The sequence below is a fragment of the Eubalaena glacialis genome, chromosome 15, assembly GCF_028564815.1.
Source record: "Eubalaena glacialis isolate mEubGla1 chromosome 15, mEubGla1.1.hap2.+ XY, whole genome shotgun sequence".
Classification (NCBI taxonomy): Eukaryota; Metazoa; Chordata; class Mammalia; order Artiodactyla; family Balaenidae; genus Eubalaena; species Eubalaena glacialis.
The window spans coordinates 93105403-93129855 of record NC_083730.1 but is presented as its reverse complement, the minus strand read 5'-3'; the positions used below and the strand labels follow the sequence as shown (position 1 = coordinate 93129855).

At 46.7% G+C, this 24453-nt stretch overlaps 1 protein-coding gene across 11 annotated transcripts in view; it reads right to left on the bottom strand.

Annotated features, from left to right (window-relative positions):
- Positions 1-24453, bottom strand: part of EP400 (E1A binding protein p400) — a 111525-nt gene that overhangs the window by 63677 nt on the left and 23395 nt on the right. For 9 of the 11 annotated variants that reach the window (XM_061170183.1, XM_061170187.1, XM_061170188.1 and 6 more), the window contains 10 exons: positions 13547-13637; positions 12042-12149; positions 11171-11532; positions 8789-9082; positions 8013-8198; positions 5928-6068; positions 5042-5120; positions 4296-4345; positions 3888-3945; positions 2951-3040 (listed from right to left, as the gene is read on the bottom strand). In XM_061170183.1, coding sequence (XP_061026166.1) covers positions 2951-3040; positions 3888-3945; positions 4296-4345; positions 5042-5120; positions 5928-6068; positions 8013-8198; positions 8789-9082; positions 11171-11532; positions 12042-12149; positions 13547-13637 — 1459 coding nt within the window. The remainder of the gene's footprint in view (positions 1-2950; positions 3041-3887; positions 3946-4295; positions 4346-5041; positions 5121-5927; positions 6069-8012; positions 8199-8788; positions 9083-11170; positions 11533-12041; positions 12150-13546; positions 13638-24453) is intronic. The other 2 variants (XM_061170185.1, XM_061170190.1) reach the window with 1 other exon arrangement.

Here is a 24453-nt window from a genome sequence, read left to right as displayed (position 1 = left end):
TACATGATAAAGCGAAGTAAGACCAGTTGTGGAAGGGAGGTGGCGGGTGTATGGGTGTTCGCAATAAGGTTCTTCAACTTTTCTGTTTGTCTGCGTGTTTCCATAACAAAATGCAGGGAAATGTACATACACATCATACAATGGCTATCAAAGTAGGAAAAAAAACCCAGCAGAAACAACTGAAAAACTACCTCAATAATAAGATAATTCAGTAAGGTGCCTTGGAACAAACTTAACTCACAGGAATCAACAGCCTTCACACATATAAACTAGTTTGAAGATATAATGGGAGAGAAGATTCTATCTAGACAGAAAGTATTTCTATACTTCTTTAGATAGAAAGTATTTAAATACTTAGAATTAAGGTTTTAAAAAATTCACAACACCTACATAAAGAAAGTGCTGAAAGGTTCATGAGGGGCACGAGAGGAGACCCGACCAGGAAGAGGCACCCCAGTGCATGGACGAAGATGTGCCCCCGGTGACACGGCTCCCCGCGGTCACAGCCTGGTCAGTTCCCCCGAGTGGCCAGGGCTAACCAGGGTGATCGCCTGCTGTGGGGACACCAGCCACCGCACCACCCCGTCCTGAGGACACTCGAACAGCCACCCGGAGAAGTCCCCGTGTAGGGGGACTGGGCTCGCCTGCCAACAACCATCCACCCGGCCAGCTAGGGGGCCAGCTAGGGGGCCAGCTAGGGGGCCAGCTAGGGGGCCAGCTGGGGTGGACCGGAGGCTGGGCCTGCTGACGGCCGCATCTCCATGAGACCCGAGCCAGAAGCACCCGGCCGGGCTGCTCCCAATTCCTGCGCTACAGGAAGGGGTAGAGTAGCTGAGGCTCCAAGTTAACACAGACTCTACCAAGTCATGGATGCACACAAGAATCAGAAAGACCTGCAACAAGAATGCAAGACAAGGTGTAGCTCAAAGGCTAAGAGAAGAGATAAAACAGAACACTGGATTTGAACCAAGCAGTCATGACCAACCACCACAAGCTACTGCCTTTCCGGGTGAAAATGTCCCTCTCAAATCGAGAACAAGCCAAACGCCGGGAAATTCCCTGGCGGTCCAGTAGTTAGGACTCCATGCTTTCACTGCTGAGGGCCCGGGTGCAACCCCTGGTCGGGGAACTAAAGATCCTACAAGCTGTGTGGCGCATCCAAAAAAAAAGAACAAGCCAAAGGTGCCCAACATCAGCACCTCTATTTCTACACTTTATTGCAAGGAACGGTAATAGAAGGACCGTTTCTTTATAATAGGATTATAAAGAAAAAACTGTTATTCTTCAGAGATGAAGAGGTTGTATACACACAAGTAACGCGAGAATTTAGCAGAGCTGCTGGATTTAAGATCAGTAAATAAAAATCAACTGCATTTCTACAGACCAGCAACAAATTAAAACGTAATCTTAAAAAAAATACCATTGATTACAACTTCAAAAAATATAATGCACCTAGAAATAAATCTAATAAAAATATGCAACCATAAAATGTTAGTGGAAGCTATTTAAGGAGATCTAAGTAAACGGAGAGGCTACTTTGATCATAGGTTGGAAAAGCTCTTCATAGAAATGCAAATCTCACCAAACACCCACTAATTCAACCACATTCGAATCAAAATACCCAATCAGTTTTTCTCTGAAACTTGATAAACTGATTCTGAGTTGTATCTGAAATAGGCCCAAATTAGTCAAAACTCTCCTAAAAAAGAATAAGGCAGAAGGACTGACCTAGCTAGGCCTCAAGAATTATTATAAAGCTAGAGTAATCAAGGGAGTGTGGTATTGGTACAAACTGACCAGTAAAACAATGAAGGTCCCAGAAAGAGCCGTGCGTATCAGGAAAACGTGACTAACATGTGAGCTGGCACTGAGCATCACTGAGGAAGGATGCCCTTTTCAAATGGCACGGGGAGAGTTAGTTAACCATTTGGGGAAAAAAAAAGAAACTGCACTCTTATTTCACACTAGAGACAAAAGTGATTCTTGGTGGGTTACAAACATCGATAAGAGCGTAAAACAAAAATTTTTAGACAATACACAAAGACATCCTTTTGATCCTGAGGTTAAAAAAAATTTCCTTTAAACAACACAGACAAACTCAACTACACTAAAATTAAGAACACCTGTTCCTCAAAAGGCACCATAAAGAGAAGGAAGACCCACCCCAGACTGGAAAAAGGTCACTACGGCACACATCACCGACAAGGAAACGTGTCCAGAACACAGGAAGAACACCCAGAGTCAGTACAGGAAAGAAAACCCAAAACCAAGTGGGCGAGGACAGCTGTGAGAAGACGCTGCGCCTCGGGGGTCACGCTCCCCCACCAAAGGCAGACAACACCAGGGGCTCCTGGGACGCCGGGGCCACGCCCACCACTCCAACCACGGCGGGGCACCGCCCCGTGTGCGCACGCCCCGCAAGCTGGCCCCCCTGCTCTGAGCACAGACGCTCGAGCACGTGTGCACAGGACACACGAGAGCGCTGCAGGCAGCGCCGCCTGTGAGGACAAATGCAGGGAAACCACCGAACTGCCCACCAAGAGCACAACCGCTAACCCGTGACACGTGCACACACAGACCACCGTTCAGCCGTGGGCACTGATTCTGCAGCAACACACCTCCACGGGGACGAAACTCGGGAACAGAACTGAGAAAAGCCAGCGGGTGAGCCTCCAGAGTGATTCCATTTATACCAAGTTCCAAGACCCAAACAAAGCGGTACGTTCAGGATTCACGCAGGGGGAGGGGGAAACTGAGTGGAAGGAATGATAAACCCAAGATCCAGGCCGCAGTCACCCCCGGGACGAGGGCAGAGGCAGAATGGCGCTCTCTCCTACACTGGGCAGCGTGGCTGCTTACACCGCACGCAACCTATTGCGGTTTTTATACCTTACGTGTGTGTTTTAATAAATGTTTAATAGAGCATTTTAGTAAGCTACTTGGAGCCTACCTTCTTTGGCTAAATTCAATAGCTCTGTTTGGTGATCCACAACCCCCTCAATCGCTTCTTCCTCTTCAATCGTCTCCTCCTCATCTTCCACTGAAATGGTCACCATCAAATGTCAGCGAGAGAGACTCCACGGCATCTTCCTTGCAATTACTCACGAAACACTACAAGGCTCCAAAACTGTCATGCACAGCCATTAGAGAAGTTAAAACTAAGTCCTAATTTCTCAGGTTAAATCTGGAAGTGATAGTTTATTAAGTAAGCAACAAACCAGGGACCATACTTTATACTTTCTCTTCCATTTCACAGTGTGAAATAGAGGCTGGTTTTCACCACATGACAGACCTACTCGGGCCAAACCAGGGAGCGATGTGGGACTCCCTGTCCACCTGTAGAGCCCACTACGGAGAGACCCACAAGCACGTTGTTTGGTTGTCACTACGAATTCGTCATCGCCCATTTCAGAGGCCCCAGCCCCTGCCCAGCTGAGGATTCCCCGAGCTCAGCTCCCGTCCGGCAGCTTCAGCCCTGCAACCCCACAGCCGGCTCCTGGTGGCTAAGAGTCCACCAGCACCCATGGCAGAGCCCCACCACCCTCGGGCCACCTCTCCATCTGAGCTGAGCCCTCACCACGGCAGGTCTTCCCTCCCGCTGACTCCTGCCCCCAACACGCACCGCCTCTCCTCCCGACCGACAAAAAGCACACGCGCACGCACGCACGCACACGGTCCGACACCTTCCCTCCTCCACAATCCAACTCCTCGTCTCTTCACTGCAAAACCCCGCCATCCACCAAGGCCCCCAGCCCCCAGGAGCATAAGCCACTGAGCCACCGGACTCTTCTGGTCCAGGTGGTACTCGACGCCCTGAGCACCGAGCGAGCTCTCCAGCTGCGCTTTCAGAGAGCCCTGCAGACAGCCAAAGCACCAGGGGGACAGACCTTCATCATCGGTTAAAGATGTGCTTGCTTTTCTTTTTCTTCCAGGTATCCCCGAATCCTGTGACACAGAACACAAATCGTTAAGCGTGAGATCTGAAAACACAGAATGAGAACCCAAAGCAGAACTGTCTACTCAACATGCACCGGGAGGACCTGGGAGGGCCCGTGCCAGGCGTGTCCACGGCAGACACCGGAAAGGCGGGGAGGAGGCTGCAGGGAAGCAAGACGAAATCCACGCCTGCTCTTCCCAAACCACCGAGGTGACACCCAGGTGAGCCTAAAGCTGGGAAGAACCAGCTGTAGGCCCAAGGGGGACTGCTCTCCAGCGAGAGAGAGAACGCTATTCATGCCTACGACTTCCTGCAGACAGACACCCCTCGCACAGCGACGCGACAGTCCTGAACTCACCACAAAGTTCTCCCGTAACGCATCAAGCCCTGTAGGTCTCGACTCTTTACCTAAAGAGACAGGTAACGTGATTTGCTTTCACTAAGGCTGTGGAGCAGGTGACGCTCCTCACACGACCAAGGGCACCTCTGCCCGCCCCCCGAGGAGGGGAGGCGAGGAGAGGAGAGGACAGCAAGGCGGGCCCCACCTCCCCTCTGCGACGCAGGGCGGCACAGCCACACCGCCACGCCCACTCTCGGCTTCAGCAAGAACCTAGAGTCTCCAAGCTGGCAAAGCTTCCCTTTCATGATTTGCATAATCTTAGAGCTCCGTGACTTTCAACAGGGACCACCTCCTTCACCTCAGTTTCCTCATCAATAAAAGAGAGGACTCCTCCCCGTCCCCTCCCCAGGTTTCCAGTGACGGGGTAGCTACTGCTGACACCGTGGGAGCAGCACGACGGCCAGACACGGGGACCACGGCAGGGCGGGGGGCAAAGCCAGGGGGAGTTCACCTCACTCTCCGGGGACACAGGGGACAGGCTCAGAACCTCAGTCCTGAGAGCCCCCCCAGAGTTGGCCACCCTGGGGCTTACTGACTCATACTAGCGAATCTCAGAAGAACTGAAATGCCAGGACCAGGCTGCTGAGTAAACGGCCTCGCTGGGGAGGCTCCGCGGGAAGCCACGATGTCACAAGGCGACGGTGAGCGGAGAATCGAGCAAACACAACCCGCAAGAGGGGAAGGTTTTTAAATAGTAATCATACCTTTCCGGGAAACTTTCTGGAAATTTAAAGCCTTTTTCCTTTTTTCTTCTAATTCTACTTGTAGTTTTATTTCCACAACCTAAATGCAAAGAGTTAAATAAATAAGCATGTTACTAAGAATGTATATTATAAAAGTTCTATATAGGAAAACATTAAAACCCACACATGCAGACCAAAAGCACAGCTGTCCCAACCCCATTTCAGATCAGAGCTGACCCTTGAACAACGTGGATTTGAACTGTGCAGGTCCACTGGTGCTCAGTGTTTTCCAGTAGTAAATCCTACAGAGCTGCGTGCTCTGCGGCTGGCTACACCCGCAGCCGTGGAACCGCAGAGGCAGAGGGCAGACGATGAGCCGCGTGCAGATTTCCAGCTGCACGCGGGGCTGGCGGCCCTAACCCCCCACGCTGCTCAGAGAGAAATGTTCAGTGTGGTACTCTTTCATTATTTTGTGTCAACTGCATCCTGCCCGAATTCTGTCAGACGGTAAGAAGAGCATTTTTATGAAAAGGAAGCGAGAGACAGAGCAGCCACTCTGGAACTAAGCAGCCTTTAGTGACCTGCGCCAATACTAAACAGAACGACCTGAAGGGCCCCTCAGGAAGGCTCACAGACACCACAGAGCGCGCAGGCCACGGCTGACGGGGATTTCGATGCACAAAGAGAAACACAGAGGCAGAACCAGGTCTCCTGATGAGGCAACAGCCCAGAGGCGCCCAGGTGGTGCGGGCGCCCAGGTGGTGCGGGCACCCGCCTTTCCGAACGACACCGCAGGCTCTACCTGTGGGATTTCCCCATCAAACAGGCAGGCAGGGCTCAGAAGGCAGCCTCAGCAACCCCGACACAGTCTATGCTCCCAGGAGCCCATCAAAATTTCAGAATTTACCTGTTCAATATTTGACCAAAAATATTCTATTTCTCTAGCAGTTGACGCAGCTATTCTTCTCAATCGGTTCTGTTCTTCTCTCCTTCCCCTTTCCTCCCGAAGCTTCTTCTCTTCATGATGACGCACTACAGTTCTGACAAGCTAGTAAATGAAAGTCCAAGAATTTTATGTTGTGCTCTGTGTCATGCTATCAGAAAACATACATAACGTTTCTTTAAAATCTTCTCAGCCCATAACTACATATAATCCACAGAGAGACACACCCTCACCTGCTCTAAGGGCGCATGGGAGAAATGCTGGTTCCAGTGAAAACCACCCCCAACGGTCTGCTTGACTTTCCTACAAGTGTTATTTTACCAAATACACATATTTTTCTCCAAAATGGAATATCATACTGTGCTACAATCTTCCTTTCCCCCTTTAATATATGAGTAACATCTTTCCATCAATCAACACAGAGCAAAATCATTTTTAATGCGTATCATTTCCACTGTGTGAATGCAGCAAAATTTAACTCCTAGGTATGAAAAAAGTTGGGTTGGGATAATTCACATTTTTTAAGGCTTTTGCTTTAAACTGCCAAACCACTTTCCAGAATTTCTACTCTTTACATCCTCACCAGCAGTACCTCCAAAAGGTGCAGAGAAGTAACTCAGAAATGGACACATCCTGAGCCCCGAGCGCAGCAGAGCTGCCAGCCCCTCAGTTCTGGGATGACCCCGAGGTGGCTTCCCACCACAGGACTCCCAGGGCCTTGTCTTGGTCAGTGCACACCCCTCGCACAAAGCCTCCTGCTCCCGGGGGTGGAGGGATGGCGCGAGGAGAGGCAGCACGCAGCCACGGCTCCCGGCGCAGCGGCCTCTCAGCCCCGCTCCTCAGCGTCCATCCATACCCCTCGTCCCCCGGCCACTGCCCTGTCCAGCCCTGCGTCCACATGCTCAGGACCATCAACTTTCATGAAAAAGGAAATGTTTAAGGAACGATCTGTTTTTTTTCTTAAATACACATGAATCTGATTAAAGACCTTTTACACTCAGACCCTGCTGTTACCCCCTTGGTCTCGGCTTCTCTCTACCAAAACCACATGGGGAAAGCGAGGGGGAGAAGTCAGAGGAGGGAGGCGGACAGGCAAGGCACACAGGACCAACCCCCAGTCCTGAGAGTACAGGAAATGTGAAGGCAGCATCCAGGTCCCGAGGAACAAAGACACGCGGTGACGGAGGGAGAAGCAGCTGGGCCTGGAGCTACGTACACGTACCCAAGGACAGCGGCTCTGCACTCTGGGACCCAAGAGCCCTAGGAATCGGTCACTTTCCACACGGCCAGCTTTAGCAGTAGCATCTCCTAGAGGCCCCACCCCGGGCTGGGTGCCCACTTTGGGAGCAGAGAGAAGGAAGTAAACTCTGAGCCAGAACTGGAGAGAAGCTGGACCGGAAGGCTACGGGCAGCCAGAAGGCCGGGACGAGCGCCTGAGCTGCCGGCCAGCCGACTGGCCTCTTCCCCCTTTCTGCTCTCAGCCTGGATCTGGGGGGCCGCAGGCATCCTCACACCAACTGCCAGGCAAAACTGGCCAGAAGAAGCAGCCAAATCCCAGGACAGAACTGCAGCGGGAGAGCCGTGTCTGCTCCCAGCAGCCCACGCTAGAGCGCTGGGGACCCAGCCCTCAGAAATAAAGCAGCACAGCAGTTACTTTCTAAATAGCAGCAAAACGTTCTCCAGCTACATCCTAAGTCAAGAAACCCTTTAGAGGGACCTCCCTGGTGGTCCAGTGCTTAAGAATCCGCCTTCCAATGCAGGGGACCCAGGTTCGATCCCTGGTCGGGGAACTAAGATCCCACAGGCCGTGGGGAAGCTAAGCCCGCGCACCTCAACTAGAGAGCCCACGCGCCGCCAACTACAGAGCCCACGCGCTCTGGAGCCTGTGTGCCACAACTAGAGAGCCAACACAGCCAAATAAATAAATATTTAAAAAGAAAAAGAAACCGTTTAGAAAGTGGAGCTGGGAGACCTCCGTCCGCACACTTTAAGCCCCTGGCGCTGCGTGATGACCCCTGGGCACCGCGGCGGCCTGTGTCTCAAACCCACCTTCTTGGCAGCGGCCACCTTCCACCGCCTCTCCTGGGCGAAGTCTGCGGCCATCCACTGCATCTCCTCCAGCAGGCAGTCCCAGTGCGATCTGGGCCGCGGCGCCTCCTGCAGCTTGGGCAGCCGCCTGAGGGACCACAGGCCTTCTTTCCTTAGATCTGCTATCCGCTGATGGATCTGGTTCTCCTGCAAGGAGCACGGGGGTGGAAGACGTCCAGCACAGTTTCAGCGCAAGCCACTGATGCACACCCCAGTCAGTGCGACCCTGCTACGTGCAGGTCTCAGCAACAAAGAAGAGTTGCTGAACAAGGCTCTAGGAGAGGGCAGAGGCAAAGGCATGCGACCCCCCAGGAGCCCCATCCTGGAAACCCGGGACAGAGCTCCCAGACCAGTGCTCACGGCGGAGCACTTACAAATAACTGCTCAGTCGCCCAGCAAACAGCAAGCGCTCACTAGGTGCAGGCCGTGAGCTGCACTGGCCCGGGCAGCCTCCCGAGGGCTCTGAGCTCTCAGCCTGCACCCCACGCCCCCCTCCCCCCGACTGCTGATGCCAGCACAGAAGAGACCTTCTCCACACCAGTCTAGCTGCCCCTCCGGCAGAACAGGGCCAACTACGCGGTTTTAACCTTGGTTTCTCCGGATCACAAACCGCACTGTCAGGTGTTCTGTCTTATACTACTGCCCCCTTAGAAAGTGACAGCACACGCGTTCCACAGGCTGGAGGATACGGTACGCTCTCCTTGAGCACTTTCAAGAGCTTCTTTAGGTGCACTTACCAGCGCTATCTGTTCTGCCAGCTTGTCCTGAGAGCCGTCGTGGGGCGCGGCGGCATTCTGAGCGGGGCTCTGTGGTTTCGGGGGCGCCGACACAGCTGCCCCCGGGGAGCGGGCGATGACCGGAGACAGCGACTTGGCTGCTGGGGAGGGTCTGTTCACCGGGGAGGCCCGTGCAGGCGAAGGCCCCGGGCCTGAGCCACCGGCGGAGGCACTGGTCGAGGCAGAGGAGGCGGAGGGCAGGGGCCGCGGGCAGGGCTGGGCGGGGTCCACGGGCGGTCTGGGCGGCGCCGCCGTCTGGCAGGGAAAACAGGGCTCAGCGCCGTGCCCGGGACCCACAGGCCAGCTGGAGGCCCCTGCGCAACGCCCCCTCCCCTCCCCAGCAGCGCAGACCGACCAGCGCGCCCACCGCGGACCACAGGGCCACGCACACTAACCGTGTCTACAGAAGAGAGGAAGCCCTGCTGGTCCACAAAGCCACATCAGAGCTCCCTGTAAATGGCGCCTTCACATGTGGTCTTATGTCAGCTTTTTTTTTTTTTTTTGCTTTTTCCAGCTTTTTCAAGTAATTTTTTAGAATTTTTAATTGTAGAAACTTCTTAACTGAGAAGTACCAAATGCTCACCGTGTACCTGTTCTCTGAAGGGCAAAGACAAACTCCACGCGGCCCTCTGGTGGTGGGCAAGCTGTAAGGTTAGAAACCCTCCTCTGTGCCGTCCCGAGGGCCGAGCCTGTAGAACTGAGGAGCCCCTCTGCCCAGCCCTCCCCGGGCCAAAGGTGAGCGTAGATTCACACGGGAATTCCGGCCGGGAGGAAGTGGGGGGACAGAGAGCAGGGAAGGCAAGGCGCTGCCGCGCCAGGAGGCCTGAGGACAGAGCGATGCGCACGCGGTGCGTGTATAACCTGCGGTGCGGACGAGACAGCGCGGCCAAGGCCGGGCCCCTCACGGCGCGCAGCTTCTCCGCCCACCTCTAAGGAGATTTCCTCCACCTCAGCGGTGGTAAACTGTGGCCGGCCACACACTCTGGGAGAGTTCCACAGGCCACGGCCGCTCATCTGTGGGCCCTGGCGCTGCTCTCACCTTCAGCGGCAGAGCTGAGCGACTCAACAGGAACCGCACGGCCTGCAAGCCTGAAATACCCTTACGCTCCCTCTCTGCGGCCCTTTACAGAAGAAGTCTGCCGGCCCCGCCCAATCTGGAAGGAACAGAACTCCACGGCTTCTGTAAGGAGCTTCTCTAAAATCACATCCCACAGCTCACACCGTCGACAACAAGGGCGGGAAATAAACCCAAGAAAAATGTCAGTGCTGCGTGAGGTCGGTACCAGGCTCAATGACAGTGCTGAAAACAGAGAGCCTCACTTCCACGGAAACCTCAAGCCTGCGAAGGCCCAAGAAGCTCAGAGCCCTGGTGGGGGAAGGGGGTGCTCCTTCCCAAGGTGCACAAAAGGCTCCAGAATCAACCCAGGGGGCCAGTCACAGCCCCTCCAGCACTGGCTGACCAACCTCGCCAAGTTATCTGGCCTCTCTGGCCTCGGTCTTTTCATAGCTAACGGGCGTGATAAAGATTCTACCACAGAGGGGTGCCAGGTAGAGGAGAGCAAATAACGGCCTGGCAGTGCCCATCACCACGCCTTGCACCTGGCAGGCGATGAGTGAAAGGTAGCATCCTTACATGAGAGCAAACTTCTACAATCACCAGAAGAACTCGAACTCCAAGCCCAGCTAGGAACTCTCCTTGCTAACGAGGGAGAGGGGAGAGGAAGGGGAGGTTTTCCTAAGCGGCTGACCACACGCTGCTGAGACAAGCCTCTGAAGACACTGCCTTTGGCCCCTGTGGCGCCCCAGACCCATGCTCCACAAACGCTCCTCAGGGGCCCCACATGGTCTACTGCACATGTTTCAAAACGACGTCTGGGTGAAGTTAATTCGTGGAGGAGGAGCGGCGTTATGAGCCCTGGAAACGTGTATCAAGCCTGGAAAGCAGCCTCACCCATGCGCGTGGAGTGGAGCGTCCGGGGGAGGCACCGGGAACAGAGACTGGCAGACGGTCCCGAGCTGCGGGGAGCCCCACCACCCCCAGGCCTTCGCGCCTATGACCGCGTGTTACTCGGCACATCGGGTGGGACAAGGGCCACCGCGCCCCGCGTGGCTCCCTGTGCCGAGAGCAGCACGCAGAATCGTGTCGTTTTCTGACACTTTAATAACAATAACTGCGGCTGCACAGTAAATTTATGCTGCAGCTACTGAACTGACTGACTGTTGCACGGTGGAGAGCGAAGCGCTGGGAGAGAGGGAGCGACCCAGCTGGGCACCGTCCCGTCCAGCACACAGCCTGTCTCTTCCTCCGCCTCTAACTCGGGGAACGGCAGGGGCCCGGAGTACCTGCGGCTGCGACGGGAGCGGAGGGGCCTGCATCTGCGCCTTCGCGGGCACCGGGACGTGGAGGGCCGCGGGGAGCTGGCCGGGCGGGGGCGCCGGGGCGGGGGCGTTTGGCGGCTGCGTCTTCACCGGCACCGGAAGCGGGGTCTGCGGCTCCGCCGTCTGCGGCTGCGGGGGGAACTGCAGCGCCGGCGGCAGGGGCGCGGCGGGGAGGCCGGCCGCGGGCAGCCTGGCGGGCAGCTGCGGCGGCGGCGTGTGCAGGCTGGCGGCGTTCTGCACCGGGGGCCCCGTGGAGGGGTCGTACCGCTGCTGGCTCTGCTTCTGGCCGGCGAGCTGAGCGGCCTGCGGCGCGGGCGGCATTCCCCCTGCAACAGAGGGCAGACCCGCCGGCCCTGACTCCGGGGCTCGGACTCCACCTGCCAGCGCCGCCTCAGACCCTGCACTCGCAACACACACACTCAAACGGGAGGTTTACCTGCTGGGGGATCTCTGTGCATTAGGTCTAACGTGATAAATGAGCACACAACAAAGGAAAGAAAGGCGCTCGGCCTTTGCGAGTTAGCACCAAGCAGAGCAGGCACGGAATAACCGCAGGGTCCCTACCACAGCAGCAAGTCAGAAAAAACACAGGAGGGAAAACCGGAGAGAAGCTGAGGACAGTGGGACGTGCGGCTCCGCGGAAGTGACAAGAGCTGGTCTCCGGTGGTTTCTTCATACTGTGCGAAGTGGGACTCAGAGGGACGTCCCAATGGCAGAAACCACCTCAGATATGCTACCTGGACTGCACACGTTTTAGTCTGCTGCTGCTTCCTTAAGCCCTCTCTGCACTCCCTCTTTCTGAGCTAAGAGAGCTAGTTCTGGCGCTGGGTCTTACCTTGAACTGTCGGCATTAACTGCTGGAGAGGAACTCCTGTATTCACCCCTGGGTGCTGGAAAACTACCCCTTGGTGACCCACTTCGAGTCGAGGTCTCTTAGACTGCTCTAGAATAATTTTCAGAAAAGGTGCAGTTTGATGTAAAAATAAAACCACAAAAGTAGTAGAAAAAACATGTGTAAGTGTTTTTATCATCTTTGAACAGAGAGGCCTTTCTATGCATGAACCAAAATGCAGAAGCCATAAAAGATAAGGTTGATAAATATAATTTCTTTCCGTTAAAAATTTGTAAATATAAGGAAAAGCATCATAAAAAAGGCAAAGGACAAGCGTCAACCTAAGAGACAATTATCTGCAACATACGTAACGGGCAACACTCATAAAGCTCTTACAAATTAATGTGAAAAGGACCAACAAGCAGACAGACAAAATGGGCCAAGAAGACAGACAGCGAGCAGAGGGGCACCTGCACAAACGGTTAAGGACGTGAAGAGACAACTGACACTGCACCAAAATTAAAGAGATCCCTCACCAAGACAAAGATTTTATTTTTTACCCATTGGATCGACAAAGATGAAAAGATACTTAATAAAATGGCCAAAATTTGAGAGAGCCAGAAATTGCTGATGGGAGCAAAAACTGACCCTACCCTTTGGGAGGGCAACTTAGCCTCACTAATACTTAACTATGCACACATTTTGATCTAGCAATTTCACTCTTGGAGCGCTGCTTTTAGATACATGCACAGACATGTATAGAAAAAAATGTGAAACTAAATGTTCAATCAGGTTTCGATTACAACAGAAAAAAGGTGATACTAACAAATGAATGCTAACACGGGTCTGATGAATAAAGAAGGAAGCACTCATGCAGTGGGTGCAGTATTTTGCAGCTATCAAAAAGAATGAGGTCCATGACTGGGAAAGATGGCCTAGTCAGTTAATATTAAAGACATAACAGTGTATATATATAGGATCACGTTTGAACTTTTCCAGAATGACACACCTGTAGCAATGCCTGTCTGTGAAACTGAACAAACGTAGCCAGCTCTGTGGCTAGGGAATGGGGAAGGAATACCAAACCAGAGACAGACTTAAACTACACCCTTCTAAATTGTTTGAATCTTTTACACAAAATGTGTATTAAGTTCCTAAGCTGGAGAAAAAATTCAGTTTGAAAAATGAATGACAATTTGAAAGGCAGATGGCTTTACACTTAGTCATGTCATGAGGACTAAACAGCCTACAAATGCACACAGAAAATCAAACTGGAATATACCTATTCAACTGACAAATTTCTAACTTCAGTACACATAAACATGCACATAAATATTTTGTTTAGCTGATTACCACCAAAAGAAAAATTAACTTTCAAAGTAGAAACTAACCAAAACTAAGTTCCTTAGGGGCCACGCTTTAGAAACAGGTGGCCACTACACTAGAATTCCCAAACTAAGACGCTAACTGGCTCCGGAGGGCCCTTCAGCCTGTGCTCCGTGACATACCTGCCGGAGGTCCCGCCTGCTGCCTCTTAAAGGGGTCCGTTTCGATCATACTGCCAGCCCCTGCCACCAGGGTCCCTGCAAGGGCTTGCTGCTGAAAAAAAAAAAAAAAAGGAAAAACTGAGATTTTCATAATTTAAATGCATTACAAGAATGAATATAAACTAAAACTATCGTAATTATCCCAAACACTGACTTCCCTTCTTTTTAAGAAAAGAAATGTCATCTACCCAATGTATTGTAATAAATATTTTAAAGTTCTAACTTACCTCTGGAGGATAAAAAAGGATTTGCATTCTGGTTTTAAATGGAATTTCAGATCAATGCAAATCTAGAGTCCTTCAGAAACGAGCTGGCTTTGCACACACAACGACAGCAGAAGCTAACGCAGGAAACATGAGTCTCATCGAGGACTACAACTTAGCCTCCAATCAGTCACACTGCCTGCCATCACTCAGCCCGCCAAAATCACAAAAGCTGAATGAGAAGAAGAAAGACTGAAACTGTCTTCCTACTGGAAAATGGCACTAAAACTCCAATTAATAACTATCTAATTGACTTCAAAATGGTACTGCAGTTAGTACCCTACTTGATATATAGCTGTGTGAAATACATACAGGTTATTTAAAATGTTTAAGTGAAAAGCTACTGGCAAAGACAGAAACTAGCTGACTCTGGGCACCCTACACCTTTGACACCTCTTCACTACCCCTGAAGGGCTACTGAAGGCTAAGAATGATGTTTAACAGTTGCTAATTTTTAAAATAATTCAATTATATCCACTCTACTTAGCGAGGCATTTTAAATGCAAAAGTTACAGATGTCTGAACGAAGAAACTGCCCATGAGAGTGGCTACTGACCCCAGCATCCCTACCAATGGACACTATACTGCCAGGACCAGCCATGCTGCAGGTTTTGCCTCACATGGGGAAAGGCCTCAGAGTAATGAAAAGGGAAAGTAAGCACCCCCTGTTTACATTTAACAAAGATAGGGGGAGGAAGGAAGAGAGGGAAGGAGGGAGAAGAGAAAAGAATGATTTAAAAAAAAGACAATATGTGAACAGTGGTTGTCTCTGGGGACAAGATTACAATCAATTTATAATTTGTGTGTGTGCACTTTTCTAAATCTTCTAAATGTTTTGCAATGAACATGTATTACTTTTGTAATCAAAAAAAGGTGTTGTTTCTTTTTGATAAAAGAAATTGATACAGGGTTCTGTGTCCAGTAATGGCCAAGTACTTCCTGTTGGACTAAACACATTCCAGATAAATATAAACTCTAAAAGAAATATAAAAAATGTGAAAAGGTGGGCAGATACAGCATGGGCCTCGATACTTGCAAGGAGGGAATGAAACTAGGAGACGTTTCTGGGTTTACGGCATTTGGCACAAGGGCAGGCCCCAGTCTCAGACCCAGAGAGGGAGGGCCTCACTGGCTTGAAGACCATTAGGACGGAGAGCAGGAGACCAGAGCGGAGACAGGTAAAGGAGAATTGTCACAGGAGGCAGCAGAGATGGGTCCCAAGCTCCCCTATTTTCTGGCTGCCTCCTGACCACCCACATGCCAAGACGCCAAGCACAGGCCAGCGTAACCACACTGAGATCTCAGGAGGCAGAGTCTACAGTTTCAGTCCAATCACATTAACTAGATGTGAAAGCAAACCAGCAGAACTCCTCAGAAGGATATAACAGAACTCAGGGTCTCTGCAACCTATCATTCACGACACCCAAAACCCAATTCAAAATCAATCAATGTGATACACCATATTAACAAAATGAAGGATGAAAACCATATGATCATCTCAATAGATGCAGAAAAAGCTTCTGACAAAATTCAATACCCAATTCTGATAAAAACCCTCCAGAAAGTAGGCACAGAGAGAACTTACCTCAACATAATAAAGGCTATATATGACAAATCCACAGCCAACATCATTCTCAATGGTGAAAAACTGAAACCATTTCCACTAAGTACAGGAACAAGACAAGGCTGCCCACTCTCACCACTATTATTCAACACAGTTTTGGAAGTTTTAGCCACAGCAATCAGAGAAGAAAAAGAAATAAAAGGAATCCAAATCAGAAAAGAAGTAAAACTGTCACTGTTTGCAGATGCCATGACACTATACATAGAGAATCCTAAAGATGCTACCAGAAAACTACTAGAGCTAATCAGTGAATTTGGTAAAGTAGCAGGATACAAAATTAATGTACAGAAATCTCTTGCATTCCTATACACTAATGATGAAAAATCTGAAACAGAAATTAAGGAAATACTCTCATTTACCACTGCAACAAAAAGAATAAAATACCTAGGAATAAACGTACCTAAGGAGACAAAAGACCTGTATGCAGAAAACTATAAGACACTGATGAAAGAAATTAAAGATGATACCAACAGATGGAGAGCTATACCATGTTCTTGGATTGGAAGAATCAATATTGTGAAAATGACTATACTACCCAAAGCAATCTACAGATTCAATGCAATCACTATCAAACTACCAATGGCATTTTTCACAGAACTAGAACAAAAAATTTCACAATTTGTAATGGAAACACAAAAGACCCCGAAGAGCCAAAGCAATCTTGAGAAAGAAAAACGGAGCTGGAGGAATCAGGTTCCCTGACTTCAGACTATACTACAAAGCTACAGTAATCAAGACAGTATGGTACTGGCACAAAACCAGAAATATAGATCAATGGAACAGGATAGAAAGCCCAGAGACAAACCCACGCACATATGGTCACCTCATCTTTTATAAAGGAGGCAAGAATATACAGTGGAGAAAAGACAGAAGTGGTGCTGGGAAAACTGGACAGCTACATGGAAAAGAATGAAATGAGAACACTCCCTGACACCATACACACAGAAAAACCTCAAAATGGATTAAAGACCCAAATGTAAGGTCAGACACTATAAAACTCTTAGAGGAAAACATAGGCAGAACACTCTATGACATAAATCACAGCAAGATCCTTTTTGACCCACCTCCTAGAGAAATGGAAATAAAAACAAAAATAAACAAATGGGACCTAATGAAACTTAAAAGCTTTTGCACAGCAAAGGAAACCATAAAAAAGACGAAAAGACAACCCTCAGAATGGGAGAAAATATTTGCAAACAAAGCAACTGACAAAGGATTAATCTCCAAAATATACAAGCAGCTCATGCAGCTCAATATCAAAAAAAACAAACAACCCAACCCAAAAACGGGCAGAAGACCTAAACAGACATTTCTCCGAAGAAGAAGATATACAGATTGTCAACAAACACGTGAAAAGATGCTCAACATCACTAATCATTAGAGAAATGCAAATCAAAACTACAATGAGGGGGCTTCCCTGGTGGCGCAGTAGTTAAGAATCTGCCTGCCAACGCAGGGGACACGGGTTCGAGCCCTGGCCCGGGAAGATCCCACATGCTGCGGAGCAACTAAGCCCGTGCGCCACAACTACTGAGCCTGCACTCAAGAGCCCGCAAGCCACAACTACTGAGCCCACGTGCCACAACTACTGAAGCCTGCACGCCTACAGCCCGTGCTCCACTACTAGAGAAACCACCACAATGAGAAGCCCGCACACCACAACGAAGAGCAGCCCCCGCTCGCAGCAACTAGAGAAAGCCCGCACAAAGCAACGAAGACCCAACGCAGCCAAAAATAAAAACAAACAAATAAATAAATAAATTTATAAAACAAAAAAACAAAAAACTACGAGGTATCACCTCACACCGGTCAGAATGGCCATCATCAAAAACTCTACAAACAATAAATGCTGGAGAGGGTGTGGAGAAAATGGAACCCTCTTGCACTGTTGGTGGGAATGTAAATTGATACAGCCACTATGGAGAACAGTATGGAGGTTCCTTAAAAAACTAAAAATAGAACTACCATACGACCCAGCAATCCCACTACTGGGCATATACCCTGAGAAAACCGTAATTCAAAAAGAGTCATGTACACAATGTTCATTGCAGTTCTATTTACAACAGCCGGGACATGGAAGCAACCTAAGTGTCCATCGACAGATGAATGGATAAAGAAGATGTGGCACATATATACAATGGAATATTACTCAGCCATAAAAAGAAACGAAATGGAGTTATTTGTAGTGAGGTGAATGGACCCAGAGTCTGTCATACAGAGTGAAGTAAGTCAGAAAGAGAAAAACAAATACCGTATGCTAACACACATATATGGAATCTAAAAAAAACGGTTCTGAAGAACCTAGGGGCAGGACAGGAATAAAGACGCAGACATAGAAAATGGACTTGAGGACACAGGGAGGGGGAAGGGTAAGCTGGGACGAAGTGAGAGAGTGGCATGGACATATATACACAACCAAATGTAAAATAGATAGCTAGTGGGAAGCAGCCGCATAGCACAGGGAGATCAGCTCGGTGCTTTGTGACCACCTAGAGGGGTGGGATAGGGAGGGTGGGAGGGAGACGCAAGAGGGAGGGGATATGGGGATATATGTATACGTATAGCTGATTGACTTTGTTATACAGCAGAAACTAACACAACATTGTAAAGCAATTATACTCCAATAAAGATGTTAAAAATATATATATTAAAAAAAAAAATTACTCCAAAACACAGAGACAAGAAAACACAGCCATACTCAAAACAATCAATGGACACCAACCCCCAGACAACTCACATTCTGGAATTAGCAGCAGGGATTTTACGGTAGGTTTAATAAGTATGCCCAAGGACAAAGAAGTATGTTGTAATGAAAGACGAGAGGAAATCGTGACAGAAAAAAAGAAACGATTAAAAAACAGAACCAATCTGAAAAAGAATATATATATATCACTTTGCTGTACACCAGAAACACTGTAAATCAACTATACTTCAGTAAAAAAATAAAAATTAAAAAAAAAAAGAAAGAGAATCAAACAGAGACCCTAGAACAGAAAAAGTGTCTGAAATTTTAAAAATTCATTGGATAGGCTGAAGAGTAGAGTGGGGACGCAGAGGTCAGTGAATTGAAAACAGATTCTTGAGAGAAGAACAAGAGGAAGCCTGGACTTCAAGACTCAGCAGATGGCATAGTGCTGCTTAAGGATGGATGACAGATAAAAACAACTGAGCAGAGAGCCCAGAGGGAGACTCAGACTTACACAAACTTACCAGTTCCTAAAGACTCCAAAGCAACCCAAATGGAATGAAAAGTCTTTTCAACCAAATGATGCTAGAAGACTGGATATCCATGTAAAAAAACTGGTAAATTGAACTTCATTAAAAAACTTCATTAAAAGCCCCTTAAAAAACTAAGGGGCTTCCCTGGTGGCACAGTGGTTAAGAATCCACCTGCCAATGCAGGGGACACGGGTTCAAACCCTGGTCCAGGAAGATCCCACATGCTGAGAAGCAACTAAGCCCGTGCGCCACAACTACTGAGCCTGTACTCTATAGAGCCCACGAGCCACAACTACTGAGCCCGCGTGCCACAACTACTGAAGCCTGCGCGCCTAGAGCCTGTGCTCTGCAACAAGAGAAGCCACCACAACGAGAAGCCCGCGCTCCACAACAAAGAGCAGCCCCCACGCGCGGCAATGAAGACCCAATGCAGCTAAAAATAAATAAATAAAATTTAAAAAGAATTAAAAAATCAGTAGTTTGGGGATAAATCAGGAGCTTAAGGTTAAAATATACACACTACTATATAAAAATAGATAACCAACAAGGACCTACTGTATAGCACGGGAAACTATACTCAATATCTTGTAATAACCTATAATGGAAGAAAATGTAAAAAAAGAATCTACATATATTTATATACATGTGTGTATAACTGAATCACTTTACTGTACACCTGAAACTAACACAGCATTGTAAATCAACTAAATTTCAATAAATTTTTTTTAAATGGCAAAAAAAAAAAAATCAATAGTTGGGGTAGGGTTACAGAACTATAATTATTCATTCCCTTTAACGCTATAATCACTGAAAAATAATCTCCACTTAGGATTTTTTAAGATCTAAATAACTGTAATAAAAACTATTTTGGGGAATTCCCTGGCAGTCCAGTGGTTAGGACTCAGCGCCTCCAATGCCATGGGCCCGGGTTCAATCCCTGGTCGGGGAACTAAGATCCCACAAGCGCGGCCAAAAAAAAAAAAAAAAAGAAAGAAAAAAGAAAAAAATACTACCTCAAAGTCTTTTGGAAGCAGACAGAAATTAATATACTGTATATGTAATACAAAGAATTCTGAATTTATTTCTAGAGTTTCACTGGTCAATATAAAAATTCTACAACTGGTTGTAAATAATAAAACTCATACTGAAATTTTTTTTTTTTCCCAAAGAAAACAAAGGGTATGTTTTTTCATTTCAATTCTTTCCTGACAGACTCTCCATCTTCTTGTCTCCTCAGACATCCACTAGTATTTGCGACAAAGATCTATAATTCAAAATGGAGATTCCTTGGTTTTCCTCTTTTAGGTCTCTTAAATATTTGTAATATTAAATAATGTGATTTTTAAAAGCATAGTAAAATTAATCATAGAATTTTTTTAAAAAAATTTTTTCAAAATTTGAATAGGTTTTTCTCCAAAGATATACAAATGACCAACAAGCACATTAAGATGCCCAACGTCATTCATCGTAAGAGAAATGCAAAAGAAAACACAATGAGACACCACTTCACACTCACTAGGATGGCTAGAATTTTTTTTAAAAGGACAATAAGAGTTCGCAAGGATACAGAAATATTGGAACCTTTGTATATTGCTGATGGGATGTAAAACGGGGTAGCTACTAAGTATTTACAGTGGCATTATTCGCAATAGCCAAAAGCTGCAGACAGTCCAAATATTTATCAAGAGTGGATAAATAAAATGTAGCATACCCATACAGTGGATATACACTCTACTATAAAAAGTTATGAAGTACTGAGGCATGCTACAATGTGGATGAACCTTGAAAACATCATGTTAAGTGAAAGAAACCAGACACAAAATATTGCACGATTCCACACCAGGTAAATCTATGGAGACAGAATGCCGACTGGTGGCTGCCAGTGGCTGGAGGAGCAGGTACTGGGGAGTGACTGCTTTTTGGGAATGGGGTTTTCTTTTAAGACAATAAAGATATTTTAGAAACTGATGTACATAATAGTGGTTGCTTAACACTGTGAATGTACTAAATGCCACTGAGTATTATGTGGTTAATATAAAAATGGTTATGTGAATTTCACTTATTTGTGCATAATCACAGAATTTAAACAGTAGGATGTGAGTGTTCACTGAACACTGTTCAGCTTTCCTGTTTGAAATTTTTCATAATAAAATGCTGAGAATTAGAAAAACTTATAAGTTTAAAAAGTAATGATAAAGCAATCACCCATGTACTCATCCCGAGGCTTAAGAATAAACTGTTACGCACGCCCTGGAGACCCCACGCACTCTGAAGGCATCCTCCTCCCCACCTGAACCGTGTGTGAACATTCTCCCCTGGTGCCATCACCTACAGGCTTAGCTCCACGCTACGCTGTGTTCGGTTTTGCTTCCTAGTGAACTTTACCTGAAGGAATGCTGCAGCTGGGCTCTCCCGTAACCCCTTCTGTTCCACAGGGCGCTGCTGAGACCCGCCCACACCGACTCACTCATTTTCACTACTGATTACTATTAGTATTCCTCTGTATGAATGTGCACGACCCACTGATCTGTTCTACTGCTGACGGACATTATGCTTCTTTCCGGTTTGGGGTTATTAGAAGAAACGATGCTGCTGGGAACATTATGAGATGTGTTTTCTGGCACACAAACACAAGAACACCTTTAGAGCATGCTGTTTGGATCAAAAGGGCCTACCCACACTCACCTTTTCCAGATCATGTGAAATGTTTCCATGCTACACTCCCGATCAACAGTGGGTAAGAATCTCATAGACCTAAATCAACAGATTCTGTCCAATTTAATTTCTGGCAATCTGGTGAGTATGACAGTAAATCAGAGGGTTTAATTTGTGTCACTGTGGAGACCATGCACCTAAGTTTACAGGCACTCCCTGCCCTCCACTGTCCCACAGTTCTCATGCAAATATTTATTAACGTGGTCTATAAACGCACTGATGTATTACATTCCTCTAAGCACTAACAGGAAATTTGTCCCACTAATAAATTTTCTGACAATTTCCAATTCAAGAAATTTTATCTTCAGTTGTATCAAATTCATTACAAGAACACCTAAATATTGGGTTCAAATTATTATTCCCCACCAAAAAGAACCCGGTTCCTTGGAGAAATGACTGATTCCTGGACTGAATCAAGGCATGTGCAAGATAAACTTTAAACATTTTGTGCCAGAATGTAAGGAAGTACTTAGAGAGTGACAGGGATGTGTCAAAAGTATACTAGAGCCCGCCTGAAAGGGTTCCCATTGGTCAAATTACAGATAATTTGAACATCAAAATAAACAGTAATAGTAGAATAAATAGTAACAAACCGGGGCAGGGGGGCTGGGTAGCGGATGACTGGCAGGGCATGAGGAGACTTGATGGAAGTGGACACCCTGACACGTGTATGGGTTACACGGGCACTTGTCAAACTCAACAAATTCTAACATTTAAGATCTGTGCATTCCCTGCCTACAAATTATACCTTAATATGATATAATTCACCACTTTTACAGACCAAAAAAGAAAAATCAGATGATTATGTGAGTAGATGCAGCAAATAGTATTTGACAAAATTCAACATCCATTCATGATAAATACTGGGAATAAAGGAATTTCCTTAACCTGATAAAGGACAGCTACAAAATCTACAGCTAACATCATACTCAATGGTGAAAGACTAAATGCTTTCCCCCTAAGACCCAGAAGGTAAGAATGTCTGTTCTTATCACTCCTATTCAGCATCACAGTGGAAGTCCACGCCAGTCCATGCCATTGCCAGTGCAAATACGGCAAGAAAAAGAAATAAAAGGCATACAGATAGGAAAAGAAAATATAAATCTTGCTTTCTTTGCAGACATGATTCTCTAGGTAGAAAATCCCATGGAATCTACAAAAAAGCTCCTAAAACTAATAAATGAGTTTAGCAAGGTTGCATAATCAACTGTATTCCTATATACTTGCAATGAACAACTAGAAAAAAAATTTTAAATTTAAGTACCATCTATAGCACCACAGAAAAATTGGAAGAGCTGGATATAAGTCTAACAAAATATACATAGAATTTGCATGCTGAAAACTACAAAATACTGATGAAAGAAATCAAAGAAGACAAAAATAAATGGAGAATATACCACGTTCCTAGCCTGGAAGACTCAACGTTGTCCAGATATTACTTCACCCCAAACAGGTCAATAGAGTCAACGTAATCCCAATCAAAATCCTAGCAGCATGTTCTATGGATATCGACAAGCTGATTCCAAAATGTATATGAAAAGTGAAAGGAACCAGAATGACCAAAACAATTCTGGAAAAGAACAAAGTTGAAGAACTCACACTAACTGATTTCAGGACTTACTACAAAGATACAGTAGTAAAGACAGTGTGGCATTAAGCAAAAAGATAGACACAGAGATCAAAGGAAGAGAAGAGAGCCTAGAAACAGACCCATACAGACAGGATCAACTGATTTCTGGCAATGATGCAAAGTCAATTCAGCAGATACAAAACAGTCGTTTTAAGAAACAGTGCTCAACTAACTGGCCGTCAATATACGAAGAAATAAACTTCTACTGATGCTTGCATGTTATACAATACTTTACTCAAAATGGATCACAGACCTAAATGTAAAACATAAAACTATACAACTTCTAAAAAAAAAAAAAATTAGAGGAAATTTTTGTGACCTTGGGTTGAGCAAAGAGTTCTTATATATCAAAAGCACAATCCATAAAAGAAAAAAAAATGATAAAAGAGACCACATCAAAATTCAGAACTTCTGCTCTGTAAAAAACAATATAAAAGAAGAAAAAGATACAGCACAGAATGACAGAAAAATATTTGCAAATTTATATCTGACAAAAAGCTTATATCCAAATTATATAAAGAATTCTCAAATGCAACAATAAAGCAAATGACTGAATGGAAAAAAAAATGGTGAAGGAAATGAATAGATACTTCACCAAAGAAGATATACAAATGGGAAATGAACACATGAAGAGTTGTTCAACATCATTAATCTTTAGAGATATACAAGTTAAAACCACTGCATACATATTAGAATAACTACAGAAGAAAACTGACAAGAACAAGTAGTGGGGAGGATGCAGACAAAAGGAACTCTCAATCACTGCTGGTGGGAATGTGAAACGGAACAGCCACTGCGGAAAGTTTGGCAGTTGCATATCAAACTGAATGTACGCTTAATAACAACCCAGAAACCTGTCTCCTAGGTATGCCAACAACTGGAAACAACCCAACGTCCTTCAAAGGGTGAATGGCTAAACAAACTGGGGAACATTCATACAATGGAATACTGCTCACCAAAAAAGGGAACAATTGGCAAATTCAACAACGTGGATGAATCGCAAATGCATTATGCTAACTGAAAGAAGCCAGACTGAAAAGGCAGCATGCATATACTATATTGTATAATTCCATTTATATTTTATTCTGGAAAAGGCAAAATCATAGACAGAGAACAAAGGTTAAGGCAGGGAGAAAATTTGATGACAAAGATGTGGCACGAGGAACATCTGGGGGGATGACAGAACTCCTCTGTTTCTTGGGTGGTGGTGGTTACACAACTCTAGGCATTTGACAAAACTCACAGAACTATAGACCAAAAAGAATAAACTTTACTGAATTAAATAAATTTAAATAAACAAATAAATACCGTTAATGACATATGAAAACGCACTGATTAAAATAAGAATCCGTATGTGAATATACGTAATGGAAGAAAAAAGAAGGCTCATCATTTCAGTAGAACGCCAGCTAACGAA